Genomic DNA, 14,774 nt, shown 5'->3' on the forward strand with positions numbered 1-14,774 from the left:
AGCCAAGGAAGCAAGTCCTGCCTGTATTGTTGCTCAGGGAGACGTGGTGTCTGTTTCCTTCTAATATGTGTCTTCCCATTGCCACTGAGCCAGCAGCTTCTGTGGCCCGAGTACCCCGATGCTGATAGGAACCAGCTTTCCGACAGCCCAGTCCTGGGCATCCAGGGGGAGTGGGGGAGGTGCCTGATGCACATACAGAGAATCACCAGAGACGTGAGGAAAGAGGAGGGCTTTAATCTGATCTTCCTGTCTGTGCCAGGTGTGGGGCCCGCAGAGCCTTCATGCTGCTGAGCTCTTCTTGTAGTTATCCAGGTGGTACAGGACCCAGCCGGCAGGAAGCAGGAAGCTGAGGAACGTCACAGAGAGCCCAATGGCCTGCTCCTGGGTCGAGAAGACACACATGAGCCCACTTGGCCCAGGCCCACTGCCTCTGCCCCTGGGGCTTAACCAGAGCAGGGTGAAGAGCTAGACACGCGGCCCTGCCCCTTGGCTCCCACTGGACCCTGGGCCCAGCAGTGTTCGCTCCATCTGCCCCAGATAGCCTTATCTGCAAGATGTGAGCAGTGAGCACTGCCATGGTAACGGAGGACAGCCTACTGGCCTCTGTTCTCTGGGTGGGGCCTTCTATCACAGCCCCACCCTCTGCCTGAGAGCCTGGCATGTCCTTGACCTTGAACTGCTTCCCACCGAGCGTGATGTGCGCCCTCCCTCCTGGTTACCTGCGGACTTGTGCACGTCAGGTGTGCTGTCAGGTTGCCTGGAACAAGTCCAGGGCCCTTTCTCTGAGTGGTGGTCCTGTTCAGAAGCCTGGGTGGGATTCCCTATACGTGTGTGCGCACGCGCATGCATACACATACGTAGAGGCCACGCCACCTGGCACCCTGTGTTCTCAGCGGCTGCACCCTTGGAGCCCAGTTCCAAAGCACCAGCTATATTTCACCTTCATTGTTTCCTCCTGAGACAGCCCAGACTAGTCGCCCCACCCCTCCCCAGAGTGAATCACGACGCCAGGTTTGAGACCAATCCTTCCTTACTGACTTTTCACCCCCAGAGATTTAAGCAATGTTGGCCCAGAATAGGGACTGAAGGCTGGGTTCAGATCTAGTCCTATGACCTTGGGCAGTGACCTTGGCTTATTTATGCTTAAAATAGAGATAGGTTGTTGACTGTCCTGGAGCCCCAGGGTCGCAGGTTTGCATTTTCACCTGGGCTCTCACAGACCCTCAAAGCAGCCCACTCTGCTTTTAATAGGTGGTAAAGCGAGGTGCCCTGGGCACCCCCCGACCTCGGCCGGCAGCAGTGTTGTTTACAAGCGGGGCCTGAGAGCAGAGGGCCCCTGCCCACCGACTGACTGCAGCTTTGGGAGCCTGGCCTGCGGGTGATGGCTGCAGGGACCCCATTTGGAAACTTGGGACACTTCCAGCCTGGTGCTCCTGAGACTGAGCACCAGGATCCCCTCTGTAAGCAGGCCTGAAGGAAGCCCCTCTCCCCTCTGCCTCCTGCCCCAAACCCACCTCATCCTGAAAACATCTCAGGACCACCCACTCGCCCTGCCTGGGGTAGGGGTCCCCACCCCTCACCCCCCACTCCCCACTGCCTTGGTGGGACCTACCTTCGGAGAAGTGGGTGTTTTGGCTGGCTTGGCAGTGATGTGTGCCTTAGGGATCGCCCAGCCCCTCAGCGGGGCTTGCAGCAGCCTGACGGTGGGGGCCAACCTCAGCATAGTTGTAGGGCTGAGCTCCTTAGTCTAGTGAAGTTCCGGGTGTGCACGCGGTGTGCCCTCTGCTCACTTGGTTGCTGGAGCTTTTTATAGCTCACGGAAGCAGCTGCAGCTGTCCCCTCCTGTCACAGGGCTTGGCAGAGGGAAGCCTGCTTGGAACTGTGAGAGAAAGGGCCTCAGACCAGCAACTCCAGGCCCAGCCCCTGCTATGGCTCCCGAGGGGGCCTTAGCCCCTCTGGAAAGGACGTTCACTTCTTTGTGGGGAAGGAGCTCAACAAAAGAGCAGGACCAGAGAAGTTGGTTTGAGAAGGCAAGAGGGAAAAGTGACATAATTTAAGAGTTAACCCTAAATATCTGGGAAGTCAGCAGGCAGTGCGCTGTGGAGCTACTATGAAGTTCTCTGACGCTGGAATTCTGGTTGAATGGTCAGGCCTTCTCTACCTGAACATATTGGGCAGCCCCGCTCTACCCTGGGCACAGCCCGGGTCTAGCCCAGAGGCCGCTGTTCGTCAGCGGCTGGGCTGCGGGGGAGCAGAGGGGAAGTTGAGCAGACGAGACACTTCGAGGATCTGCCTCCAGGCCCACGTGCGGGGACAGGTGCTCAGGGCTGAATGCCCTGGGTCGGCACCACCTGCTGGCCCCGGGAGGTCGCTGTAGCGCTGCCGGTCACTGCGTGTGAGCTGAAGCCTCTTTCTCTTCTGCAGGCGATGAGCTATTCATCCCCTCCCACACCAAACGCTGCTTAGTGAGTTTGTTTTCACGCTGAGAGTCTTCCACATTCCTTCTGTGCAACAACCCCTCACCCGCTGCAGTGAAAACCCTGTGCTAATTTCCCTGAGAGAATGGAAGTGGCCAGAGGAGACCGCTGCCTGGCCCATCAGTGTCCTCTGGAGAGCAGAGAGCCATCTGTGGGGCCCAGTTAGCCTGTGCCCTCAGACTGCCTTCTGCCAGAGGCCAAAGGTGTCATCTGTCCTGGCCTGGGGCTCTGAGTGCCTAACCCACTGAACCCACGCCTGCCCTCCCCACCCAGCCTCCACAGGTGCTCCCCAAAGCAGCCAGGACGCGCCTTCCAGAGTACTCAGGTCTCCGCACAGCTCTGCCCAGAACCCTCCAGCAGGGCCCAGAGGCCTGAGTGGTCTGGCCGCTGCCACCTGGCCCTCCCTGCTCCCCTTGCACCCAGCACTGGCCTCCCGTCTTGTCCTGGACGTGCCACAACCTGACCCACGCCGGTGCCTCAGTCTAGGGACCTTCCCCTCAGCCTCTCGTGTGTCTTCAGGGCATGCAGGCCCTTAGCAAGTGACGTCTCCTCGGACGTATCTTGTCGGGCCCACAAGGGCAGGGACTAGTGCGTTCACCACTTTGGGGGCCAGAGAAGGTTTTCGGTCAATGTTAAATGGATGGAGGGTGGGGAAGGAAGGGATGGGTGGACGAGTGGGCAGCTAGGAGGCTGGGCGGAGCCTCAGTTCTGCGCCGCTGAGGGTTAAGCTGGAGGAGTGCAGAGTCCGAGATGATAGGAAACTGCGGGGTCACGACCCACCGTCAGAATGACTAAAAGGTTGTTGGTGACAGTGATCAAGGCCTCATCTGTCTCCAGACCAGGCAGTGTGGGTGTGAGCCCAGGGGCCAAGCAGCAGGACGTCTCACCACGTTGGTCCTAAGCCCCAGACTTAGCGTTGGCCTCCGTCCTCATGAACGATTACACCCCGATGGTGACTGATGATGTGACTGCATTCCCCAAGGAACATCAGTCTACCTGTTCTTCCCTGGGGGCTACACCTGTTCTAAATGTGGGACTCGCTTCTGGGCTCCCAGCCCCGCCTTCCCGGGCCCCAGTCTGACCGTCCTGTAACTTGGTTTCCCAGGAAGGAGCCAAGTCCTGGGAGGCCAGAGGAGGAAGTGTGTCCTGAACATTATCTCCAGCCTCAGGCTGTGGGGGGCACTGCCCCTCCCCTAGAATAATCCCTTCCGCCTGAACCTTTAATTATAGCTTTGGGGTTCAGTTGGAGATAAAGCTGTGGATCAGAGGCTCAGTCATCCTGCCCGTGGCATTTCTTCTCTCACAGATAAGACCTCCTGCCCCCATCGTGCAGGCCTGGCTCTGAGGGAGGCCTCCTTCTCCACCCATCCCGGCTTGAGGAGCTCGAGGTGTAGGTGGGGGGTGGGGGGCAGTAGAGTGCCCGTTGTGCTCTGGGGCATGAGCCCCAGGCTCCCAAGAAAGACCCTGGCCAGCCCAGCGCGAGTGGGTGGAGCCCAATTGAGGAGCAGGACAGGGGAACTGGAGGCCACTCTCCAGGGGAAAGAGATTCCAAGCCTGTGCTCAAGCCTGGATGGACACTCCAGCCTGCCTATCCACCTTCCCCAGCCCTTTTGACCTTCCCAACCGTTCCAAGCATAAGCCGGCCCACCTCGCCCTCTGTTCACGCAGCTTCTGGGGCTCAGCTTCAGGCTGCACCCGAACCGGGATTTCAGCCCCCAGAACCAGTCATTCAAACCAAACTCTATGCCAATCCCTGCTCCCCCACCCACACTGAGGCTGCCAGAGGTGGGAAGCCCGGCACAGCCTCTCTCTCCATCGCCCGAGGTCAGGCTGCCCCCGCCCCACACACAGTGCAGCCCTAAGTCCTCGACTCCCTTGCTCCACTGGAGTCTGCCTTTTCTGGAAAGAAAACAATGTGCCCTGTGGAGAAAGCAGTGGTGGCCAAGTGGGGGTCACTTTGAACAAGGAAGTAAAGGGCCCTGAGGTGGGCAGGGTGGGGACAAGGACCCCCTGCAACAGCTGGACAAACCGAGCCGCAGAGGGAGCACAGCCAAAGGCTGGGGCCGGCCAGACCCGTTCTGGCCTGTCCTGGGGAACATCAGGAAAGCCTCGCAGGGCTGTATGGACAGAGGTACCCCTTCTTCACCCTCAGCACATGTCTGTGGATCCGGGTCTGAGCTGGATCTAGGCCCTAGACCTGTCCCTACTGCCCCCCAGGGCAGGGAGATCAGCCACCGTGCACACCATCCTTCCCAGAGGCCACCCGGAAGTTCTGGGGCAGACTCTGTGGACACGTGGCACCACCCTGTGTCCACATTCGGAACCACAGAAGCTCTTGAGGAAGAGAAGCACAGACCATGGGGCACAGCCCTACTCTGTAGCAGCATTCTAGACATCAAGGACCCAGACAGAATGCACACGGATGCAAACATTTGCATCTTATTTTTATTGCATTGGAAATCTGTTTTCAACACATAAAATATAGCTTCTCAAAGTATGCTGTGTAGACCAGAGCAACAGCATCACCTGGGACGTTGTTAGAACTACCAGGAGCTCCGGATGGTTCCAGTCATCTGTTACAAGACGTCCCTGGCCCAAGGCTTTCTGATGCGCAGTCAAGTTTGAGAACTATATTCATGTCATATGAAAGCTTTATGCTTCATAACCACTGAAAACTAAATGACCACTTTCAGAGAGGTTAAAAATCTCACCCAGGCTGCAAAACTCACCTCGCACTCCCTTAACCTACAAATATGCACCTCCACTAAGTATTTTTTAGGTTTAGCAAAATGTACTGAAACTGAGGGTCACCAGCAGAGATTCTGTGAGAGGCCTGCTGCCCGATTTCTGCCCCCAGCCCCCACTTTGCACACCCCTCCTCTGAAACTCAGCTTCTACCCTCTTCACACAGGACGTGCTCACAGACAAGTGCTGGTACCCAGGACCAGGGCATTTTCACAGTTCTGTTGGTTTGGTGGTTAGTTTCATGTTTCAGCTCGGCTGGGCCATGATGCGCAACATTTGGTCCAACATTGTTCTGGGTGCATCTGTAAAGGTGTTTCTGGGGGAGATTAACATTCACAGTGGGGGACTAGGTAAAGCAGTTTGCCCTCCAAAATGTGGGTGGGCCTCGCCCAATCAGAGGACTGAATAGAACAAAAAGTTGGCCCTACCGCGAGTGAGAGGACTCCTCCTGCCCGACTGCTTCATCTGGGACATGGTCTCTTCTTGCCTTCAGACTCAGCTGAAACGTTAGCTCTCACCTCTTGCAGGGTTTCAAGCCTGCGTTTCTCAGGACGGAGCTGACTGTCGGGCGTCCTGAGTCCAGCTCGCCAGCTACAGGTCTTGGGACTTCTCAGCCTCTCTGGTCACGTGAGCCACTCCTTATAATAAATCTACATCTGTATCTATATCCTGTTAGTTCTGTTTCTCTGGAGAATTTCAGCTGATACAGTTGCGTGCCATGTTTTGCTGCAGTCAGTGAACCAACATTGATAAGCACTCAGTTGTCTCAGTCGTGTCTGATTCTCTGCGACCACATGGACTGTAGCCCGCCAGGCTCCTCTGTCCACAGGATTCTCCAGGCAAGAATCCTGGAGTGGGTTGCCACGCCCTCCAGGGGATCTTTCCACCCAAGAATCAAAGCTGGTGTCCTGCCTGCAGGTGGATTCTTCACCCATGAGCCTCCTGGGAACCCCCAGTATTGATACACCATTATTAAATAAATTCCGTAGTTTCTTCATATTTCTCACTTTCTCTCTGATGTCCCAGGGCCCCATCCAGGGCCCACATGACAGTCCTCTCATCTCTGTAGTCTCCTCTGGGCTGTGACCAGTCTGACTTTCCTTGACTTTGATGAAATGGACAGGTTTTGAGAACTGTTTGGGTATGTCTTTGGGAGCCCCTCTGTTAGCATTTGTCTCCCGCTCTTCAGGATTATCGGGGTTATGAGGTTTGGGAGCATGACGACAGAGGTAGAGCGCCCTTCTCGTCACACCATATCGAGGGCACAGTCCAGATCAGTGTGGGCTCATGCATGTTTGTCTTATACTTTGGGTTTTAATCAATACTATTGTACATCACCAGATGGTCAACACCGAAATCAGATTGATTATATTCTTTGCAGCCAAAGATGGAGAAGCTCTATACAGTCAGCAAAAACAAGACCAGGAGCTGACTGTGGCTCAGACCATGAACTCCTTATTGCCAAATTCAGACTTAAATTGAAGAAAGTAGGGAAAACCACTAGACCATTCAGGTATGACCTAAATCAAATCCCTTATGATTATACAGTGGAAGTGAGAAATAGATTTAAGGGCCTAGATCTGATAGATAGAGTGCCTGATGAGCTATGGAATGAGGTTCGTGACATTGTACAGGAGACAGGGATCAAGACCATCCCCGTGGAAAAGAAATGCAAAAAAGCAAAATGGCTGTCTGGGGAGGCCTTACAAATAGCTGTGAAAAGAAGTGAAAAGCAAAGGAGAAAAGGAAAGATATAAACATCTGAATGCAGAGTTCCAAAGAATAGCAACAAGAGATAAGAAAGCCTTCTTCAGCAATCAATGCAAAGAAATAGAGGAAAACAACAGAATGGGAAAGACTAGAGATCTCTTCAAGAAAATCACAGATACCAAAGGAACATTTCATGCAAAGATGGGCTCAATAAAGGACAGAAATGGTACGGACCTAACAGAAGCGGAAGATATTAAGAAGAGATGGCAGGAATACACAGAAGAACTGTACAAAAAAGATCTTCATGACTCAGATAATCACGATGGTGTGATCACTGACCTAGAGCCAGACATCCTGGAATGTGAAGTCAAGTGGGCCTTAGAAAGCATCACTACGAACAAAGCTAGTGGAGGTGATAGAATTCCAGTTGAGCTATTCCAAATCCTGAAAGATGATGCTGTGAAAGTGCTGCACTCAATATGCCAGCAAATTTGGAAAACTCAGCAGTGGCCACAAGACTGGAAAAGGTCAGTTTTCACTCCAATCCCAAAGAAAGGCAATGCCAAAGAATGCTCAAACTACCACACGATTGCACTCATCTCACACACTAGTAAAGTAATGCTTAAAATTCTCCAAGCCAGGCTTCAGCAATATGTGAACTGTGAACTTCCTGATGTTCAATCTGGTTTTAGAAAAGGCCAAGGAACCACAGATCCAATTGCCAACATCCGCTGGATCATGGAAAAAGCAAGAGAGTTCCAGAAAAACATCTATTTCTGCTTTATTGACTATGCCAAAGCCTTTGACTGTGTGGATCACAATCAACTGTGGAAAATTCTGAAAGAGATGGGAACACCAGATCACCTGATCTGCCTCTTGAGTAATTTATATGCAGGTCAGGAAGCAACAGTTAGAACTGGACATGGAACAACAGACTGGTTCCAAATAGGAAAAGGAGTTCGTCAAGGCTGTATATTGTCACCCTGTTTATTTAACTTCTATGCACAGTACATCATGAGAAACGCTGGACTGGAAGAAACACAAACTGGAATCAAGATTGCCGGGAGAAATATCAATAACCTCAGATATGCACCACCCTTATGGCAGAAAGTGAAGAGGAACTAAAAAGCCTCTTGATGAAGGTGAAAGTTGAGAGTGAAAAAGTTGGCTTAAAGCTCAACATTCAGAAAACAAAGATCATGGCATCCGGTCCCATCATTTCATGGGAAATAGATGGGGAAACAGTGGAAACAGTGTCAGACTTTATTTTTCTGGGCTCCAAAATCACTGCAGATGGTGACTGCAGCCATGAAATTAAAAGACGCTTACTCCTTGGAAGGAAAGTTATGACCAACCTAGATAGCATATTCAAAAGCAGAGACATTACTTTGCCCACGAAGGTTCATCTAGTCAAGGCTATGGTTTTTCCTGTGGTCATGTATGGATGTGAGAGTTGGACTGTGAAGAAGGCTGAGCGCTGAAGAATTGATGCTTTTGAACTGTGGTGTTGGAGAAGACTCTTGAGAGTCCCTTGGACTGCAAGGAGATCCAACTAGTCCATTCTAAAGGAGATCAGCCCTGGGATTTCTTTGGAAGGAATGATGCTAAAGCTGAAACTCCAGTACTTTGGCCACCTCATGCGAAGAGTTGACTCATTGGAAAAGACTCTGATGCTGGGAGGGATTGGGGGCAAGAGGAGAAGGGGACGACAGAGGATGAGATGGCTGGATGGCATCACTGACTCAATGGACATGAGTCTGAGTGAACTCCGGGAGTTGGTGATGGACAGGGAGGCCTGGCGTGCTGTGATTCATGGGGTCGCAAAGAGTCGGACACGACTGAGCGACTGATCTGATCTGATCTGATCTGATTGTATTTCATTTTGTTGCTTGAATGTTTCTGGGTTCGGTGTTGGGAGTTCTTTCTTTTGACTGTTGTGCCCCCTTGGCAAACTGTTTTCATTATGGAGTTTTCTCATCTTTTTTAATTTGTCTTGAACATTTTCTTACTTACTTGCACTATAAAATGCTCCACACTCACCCTGTATATATTCTGACCCAGTCCTAGAATAAACCAAGGAACCTTGATCTTTTTATTGGTGAATGGCATCAGAAACCAGGATCTGGGTAACAGGTGAATGTGACAATATGTATCAGTCAAAATTCACAGAACTTTACAGCACAAAGAGTGAACATTAATGTCTGCAAATTAAAAATATCACTCGAGATGTCAGGGAATCCAGGACTAATACACTAATCCAGTCCTGTACTCCGGGACTAATACAGTGTATGTCACAAAAGATTCTAACCATAACACAGATGTATGCAAGAATCTCAGGGAAAGGAATGGGAGGTGGGAGGAAGGTCCTAAGGAAGGGGACATATGTATACCTTTGGCTGATTCATGTTGATGTATGGCAGAAACCAGCCCAATACTGTAAAGTAATTATTCTCCAATTAAAAATAAATCAATTTTTAAAAGAATCTTAAGGAAGAGAGTGGGGAAAGTTGTGATCTAAGTAAACTCCGGAAATGAGTGGACTCTGTAAGAATAAAGGCAAAAGAAACTGCCAATAAGTAAGCTCTGTCCTCCAGTCATAATGTGGCTCCCCATGGCGTGTGTGTGTGTTTATACACATACGTTTATGTAATTCTGTACAAACGCATACATAATTTCCACACACAGTGTATACATACGAACGTATACATGTCTGTGTGTGCATGTGTATATGTGTGTAACCCTGTGCGTGGTACTAGAGAGACAGCTCCGCAGAATTCAGGGCTGAGCAGCACAGCTGAGACTGCTAGTCAAGCTCTGTTGAGGTCCTTTAATGGACCGGAACTTGGTGGTCCGGAGTTGAAGATAAGAAAGTAAAGGAGAGAAAGAGGCTGATATTCCTTGGTTTACACAGAAAGCCAATAAAGCCCCTGACACAGGACTTGCTCTGTTCACGGAGGCCTCAGGCGCCCTCTCGATGGGGTGAAGACACAGATCGCCTTCTGGAGAGGGTCTTAGAAGCCCAGGCAGGAAAGTGAACTCAGAGGGCCTCTGTGCTCCAGGGGATCAGCCTGAAAAGAGAGAGAGAGAGAGAGAGAAAGAGAGAAAGACGGGACCAGAGCTCTGATGCAGCAAAGGTGTTTTAATCAACATGGTGGGGGCATATATACCGTCTTACAAAGTAGTTATTCTCAGCAAAGATAAAGATTAAAATTCCAGACTTACAAAACATAGGCAATCCATATTAAAGAGAGAGACTTGTAAACACTTTTACCATATGGTTTACAAGAAGGAAGAGGGTACTTATCACCATATAGAAACGCTAATGAAGGAAATGCCTGGATTCCTCAGTCCTGGGAGAGGCTTGCCTCTCCTCTTAATTCCTGAATATTCAGGAATTAATAAGGAGCAGAGAATTCCTGACAGATCCAAAACAGCACACAGGAAGCCTCCTGTTAAATGCTTCCTGACAATTCCCCTATTTTATTATATTTGTAAAAAAAGTCTTGACCAAATGAGTTTGGTCAGTATTAACCAACTTTATAGAAAGGTGACAGTAAACAACAAATATAATTATCAAGACAATCACGAGTTACATTTCCAGACCTGATACTGTGAGTAATACTTTGAAACCATCCTCGAGGGTCTAGCCCAGATAATTTGTTCAGCTAAAGTTTCCAAATTAGGGGAAGAGGGCAGATTTTTAGAAAAAGTTTTAAAGGTTTTCTTTTGCAGTAATTGTACATTCAGAGAGGCATTATCATGTATATTTTGTAAATGAAATTTGATGTAAATGTAAATGAAATTTGTTCCCAGTTGTAGGCACTATGATTGAATTGAGCAGGAGTAACACAAAATTGAGTAGCTTAAAGACATAGAGGAGTTAAGACAAGTGTATAGTTTGCAATTAATACAAGTTACAGACTGTAAAAGTCTTATTAAATTGTAAATTTTCTATGGCTATAACAAAAGGAAGTGGGACACAGGCCTGTATAAAATATGACTGATCATAGCAAAAGGAAGAGTTACCATGACCACGACTGGTCCCTATGAAATGTCCAGTCCAAGTCCCAAGTTTTTCCGTGCTCTGGTGCTCACAGCAAGTTTCCAGATGTCCCATTGTTCGGGCCCACTCTGTTTATCAAGGACGATCCTAGGGCGAGGTGGGGTTAATCCACCGTCAGGCCACTCAAGAAGTCCTTTGTCACAGCAATGTTCCATCGTGGTGTCAGTGACCTTCCACATCACACACAGTGTTGTGAATATCCTCTGAGCAGTCAGATAACCGCATACCAAGGGGTCCCCAGTCAACAATTGTGTGATTAGCAACAAACACTGATTTTCTTGATTTGGTTTGACATTTGTCCCAACGAACGGGAGTATAAGTAAAGTTTTTATAAGTAAACCCTTTGCTTAATGTTCTTTGTTCTTTCCCTAACTCTTTCTCTAAAGTCTCAGTAGTATAAACATGGTTTACAGACAAAGAAAGGGCAGTAAATAATCCAAGCTATGTCTGAAAGTCTTCTTTTGGAGGCAGGACGAAAGCCCAAGTTTGTGGGCTGACGGTTATGCACAATTCTGCTGCGCCCATGCACAAAGGAAGGACTTCATGGCCTAAAGAAATGTTTATTAGTTTTCTTTCCTGCCCAGGGTGTGAGGGCCCTTTCATGTACTAGGGAGAAGGCATATGTATAGAGTCATTAGTTGAAATGATTGGTCCTCTCTCATCCATTCGACCACCTGTAATAGAGGGGGGTTGGGTATTAGTCCAAGCTCAAGCGGGGGTGTGAGGGGGGAGGTACAGGCCAAAAGACTGAGCATTGCCAGGAGAATGTATTCAGGACTCGGAGGCAATCCCTGTTGAGAGACCAAATTTTCAGCTTGATTAGTAGGGTTTTTATTTGACTCCAAGTGGGGAGATCATCGGGGTGATGCCCCCAAGGGTGGTGCTTTCTGGAGATCTTTGGAGCAGACGTGGCCCGTATTGGAATTTCTTCCTCCTGGGGTTCTTGTTTCATCTCCATTTTGAATGCCGGGGGCCCCCTTGGGTTGAATCTTAAGAAGAGGTTAAAAAATTTAAAACAAATAAAGCTGTATTAACAATAGTTACAGGTTTAGAAAATATGTTGGAATCTAGTAAAGTCTGCTTTAGATAAGGAAGACAGTAGTGTTCCTGTGTATCCCCCCTTTTTAATTTCTTTATTTGTAACTTCAGTGTGTGATGTGCTCGTCCGACTATGCCTTGTGCCTGTGGACTCTAAGGAATGCCTGTAATATGTTTAATAGAAAGAGATTGTAAAAATTGTTTAAAGTGTCTAGAAACATAGGAGAGGGGAGTATAAACAATTCTAGAGGTAAATCTAGTTTGATGTGAGTAAGAAATTGTTTTTGTAATTTATTTTGCACAAAACAGATTTCCTCTCATGCCTCTTGAGAAAGTGAATGAGGGCTATTTAAATCAGGATCTCCTTTTAAAGTATTAAATAGGTTATTCAGTTAATAATTAGCAATGCCTAAAGAAGGTCTAATCCAATTAATATCACCTAAGAGCTTTTGAAAACCATTTAAGGTTGATAATTTATCAGTACGGATCTGAGTTAGTTGGGGAGTAATGCGTTGCCTATTAACAACGAACCCCAAGTAATGGTAAGGTGTAGAGGTTTGAATTTTTTCAGGGGCAATGATTAATCCAGAGTTTTTAAAGCATATTTGAGCTATATCAAACATGTGTTGAGTTTCTAAGATAGATGGAGCCGAAAACAATATATCATCCATATAGTTAATAACAAGAAAATTAGGAAATTGCTTTCTCACGGGCTCCAGGACTTTGGCTACGTAGTACTGACACCTGGTGGGAGGATTCATCGTCCCTTGTGGCAGTACAGTCCACTGGCACCGTTTACGAGGCCCAATATGATCAGGATAAGGGAGGGAGAACACGAACCTCTCTCGGTCTAAAGGGTGTGAAGGTATGTTTAAAAAGCAATCTTGTAAATCAATAATAATAATATGCCAATTTTGAGAAATAGTGGTAGGTGATGGGATTTCTGGTTGTAACGCACCCATAGGTTTCATAGATGCATTAACTTTTCTAAGGTCTGTTAGGAGACGCCATTTGTTAGATTTAAATAGGAGAGTTCTAAGGAGAACAAGATTCCTCAATACGCTTTAATTTTAGTTGTGTATCTATAAGTTCTTTAGCCGCCTATAATTTCTTTTTCGTGAGGGGCCACTGCTCTGTCCAAATAGGCTTGTCATATTTCCAGGTTATTTTAATAATTTTATTGTTTGTTAAATGAGCAGTGGCCCTTAGGAAAAATGTGGAATGTATATCTGAGTTTGTCATATCTTATATCTTTTTATTAAAATCATATATCTTACTTTTCCTTAGCAACTATGAAGTGTCTTGTATATTAGCATTTTATAGATTGGTGAATATATTTTTATATCATATTATAATATATATTTATTATATATATAAATATATGTTTATATTTATATATGAATATATTATACATTACATATTTATTAATAGTTTAAAATCTCTTTAGTTTTTATGTAAGAAAAACTTTTTGTAAGAGGAAGTTAATGTTTACTAATGAATGTTTTAAAATCTTATTTTATTTGGAAATGACCTAGCTATTTAATAAACTTTTATTATTTAGTTTAGTACAACTCTAGAAATTTAAGTTATCCCAGTCTTAAGAGATTATTTTAGATTATAACAGATTATAATAATAGATTATTCTATTGAAAATACAATTATTTTTAATAGAGTTTATCTAAAAGGTTTTATCTCATTTATATATTTATATATATGTATAAAGAGTTACCTTTTTGTTGACAAATTTAGTTTATCTTAAACCTAGGCATAATAAAAATATTATATAATGTTGATGACTTAAGACATGTCTTAATTAGATTAGCAAACAATTATATTTAAATGATATTCATATGTAAATAATTATATATATTTAATCTTTTTCAGTTCACGTGAATTTGAATTTAAATAGAGCTCATTAACTTCATAGTATCTAAAAACAAAGCTGGTATGTCGATGGCAGCACTGCCAGACGTTGAGGGTTTCAGGTAAAAGATGGAATTTGTCTCAAGTTTTTGCTGAAGGGGACCTGGGGGGTCCCTGCTTGGAGTTTTCTGGAATAGGTTTTCTTTCAATGTCGGATTTAGACTTACAATCTTTGGCCCAATGCATTCCTTTACGGTAGCGAGGGCAGATTTTTGGAGGTTTTTTATTTTTATATATTTTTTCTTTTCTTTTCTTTCCTTTTTTTAGCTTTCTTAGGGCCGTCCCTTTTTAAATGCTTCTTATTTCCACATGTAAAGCATCCTTTATTTCCCTTTCTTAAGGCAGCAGCTATTATTTCAGCTACCATTTGCATCTTTTGAGTTTCTAATCCTAGATTGCGACAAGCCTTCAAATAATCAATAATAGTCCCTGTCTCACGAATTGGAGCTATAGCTTTTTGACATTCCTGATTTGCATTTTCATAAACAACTAATTTCTCTAGTTGCCTTTTGGCTTCTTCTCCAATTACAGTACGGGAAATAGCAGTTTTTAATCTAGCTAAAAAATCAGCATACGTTTCATTAGATCCCAGAACTTTAAATAAGTGATGAAGTAAAGTAGAAAAGTGATGGGGCTTTCCAGCCGTATTACCCATGTCTTAGTACTTACCGGCCTCAATTGGCCCTGGGGTCACTCCGTCTGAGAATCTGCCTACGTGTACCAAGTCCCTGTTCTGGGCACCACTTGTTCAGATCCTTTAATGGACCAGAACTTGGTGGTCCAGAGTCGATGATAAGAAAGTAAAGGAGAGAAAGAGG

At 46.7% G+C, this 14,774-nt stretch overlaps 1 protein-coding gene across 1 annotated transcript; it reads right to left on the reverse strand.

Moving 5' to 3' along the window:
• Window positions 1-214: 214 nt before the first annotated feature.
• Window positions 215-1,783, reverse strand: LOC147341609 (cytochrome c oxidase subunit 8B, mitochondrial). Its single transcript, XM_086383346.1, has 2 exons — window positions 1,613-1,783; window positions 215-381 (listed from the first exon to the last, which is right to left on the reverse strand). Exons 1-2 carry the CDS (start codon window positions 1,721-1,723, stop codon window positions 280-282), a joined length of 213 nt encoding a protein of 70 aa, XP_086239472.1. The 5' UTR covers window positions 1,724-1,783; the 3' UTR covers window positions 215-279.
• Window positions 1,784-14,774: the final 12,991 nt, after the last annotated feature.

Source organism: Bos grunniens, chromosome 29 (assembly GCF_055505025.1).
Source record: "Bos grunniens cultivar Pamir isolate PY7600 chromosome 29, Bosgru_T2T1.0, whole genome shotgun sequence".
Classification (NCBI taxonomy): Eukaryota; Metazoa; Chordata; class Mammalia; order Artiodactyla; family Bovidae; genus Bos; species Bos grunniens.

Bases quoted from the DNA above. Each gene is read 5' to 3' on its own strand.
- LOC147341609 (XM_086383346.1), bottom strand. From the start codon at position 1,723: ATGCTGAGGTTGGCCCCCACCGTCAGGCTGCTGCAAGCCCCGCTGAGG. The intron at 382-1,612 runs GTAGGTCCCACC...TTCTCGACCCAG, and splicing joins AAACACCCACTTCTCCGAAG to GAGCAGGCCATTGGGCTCTC.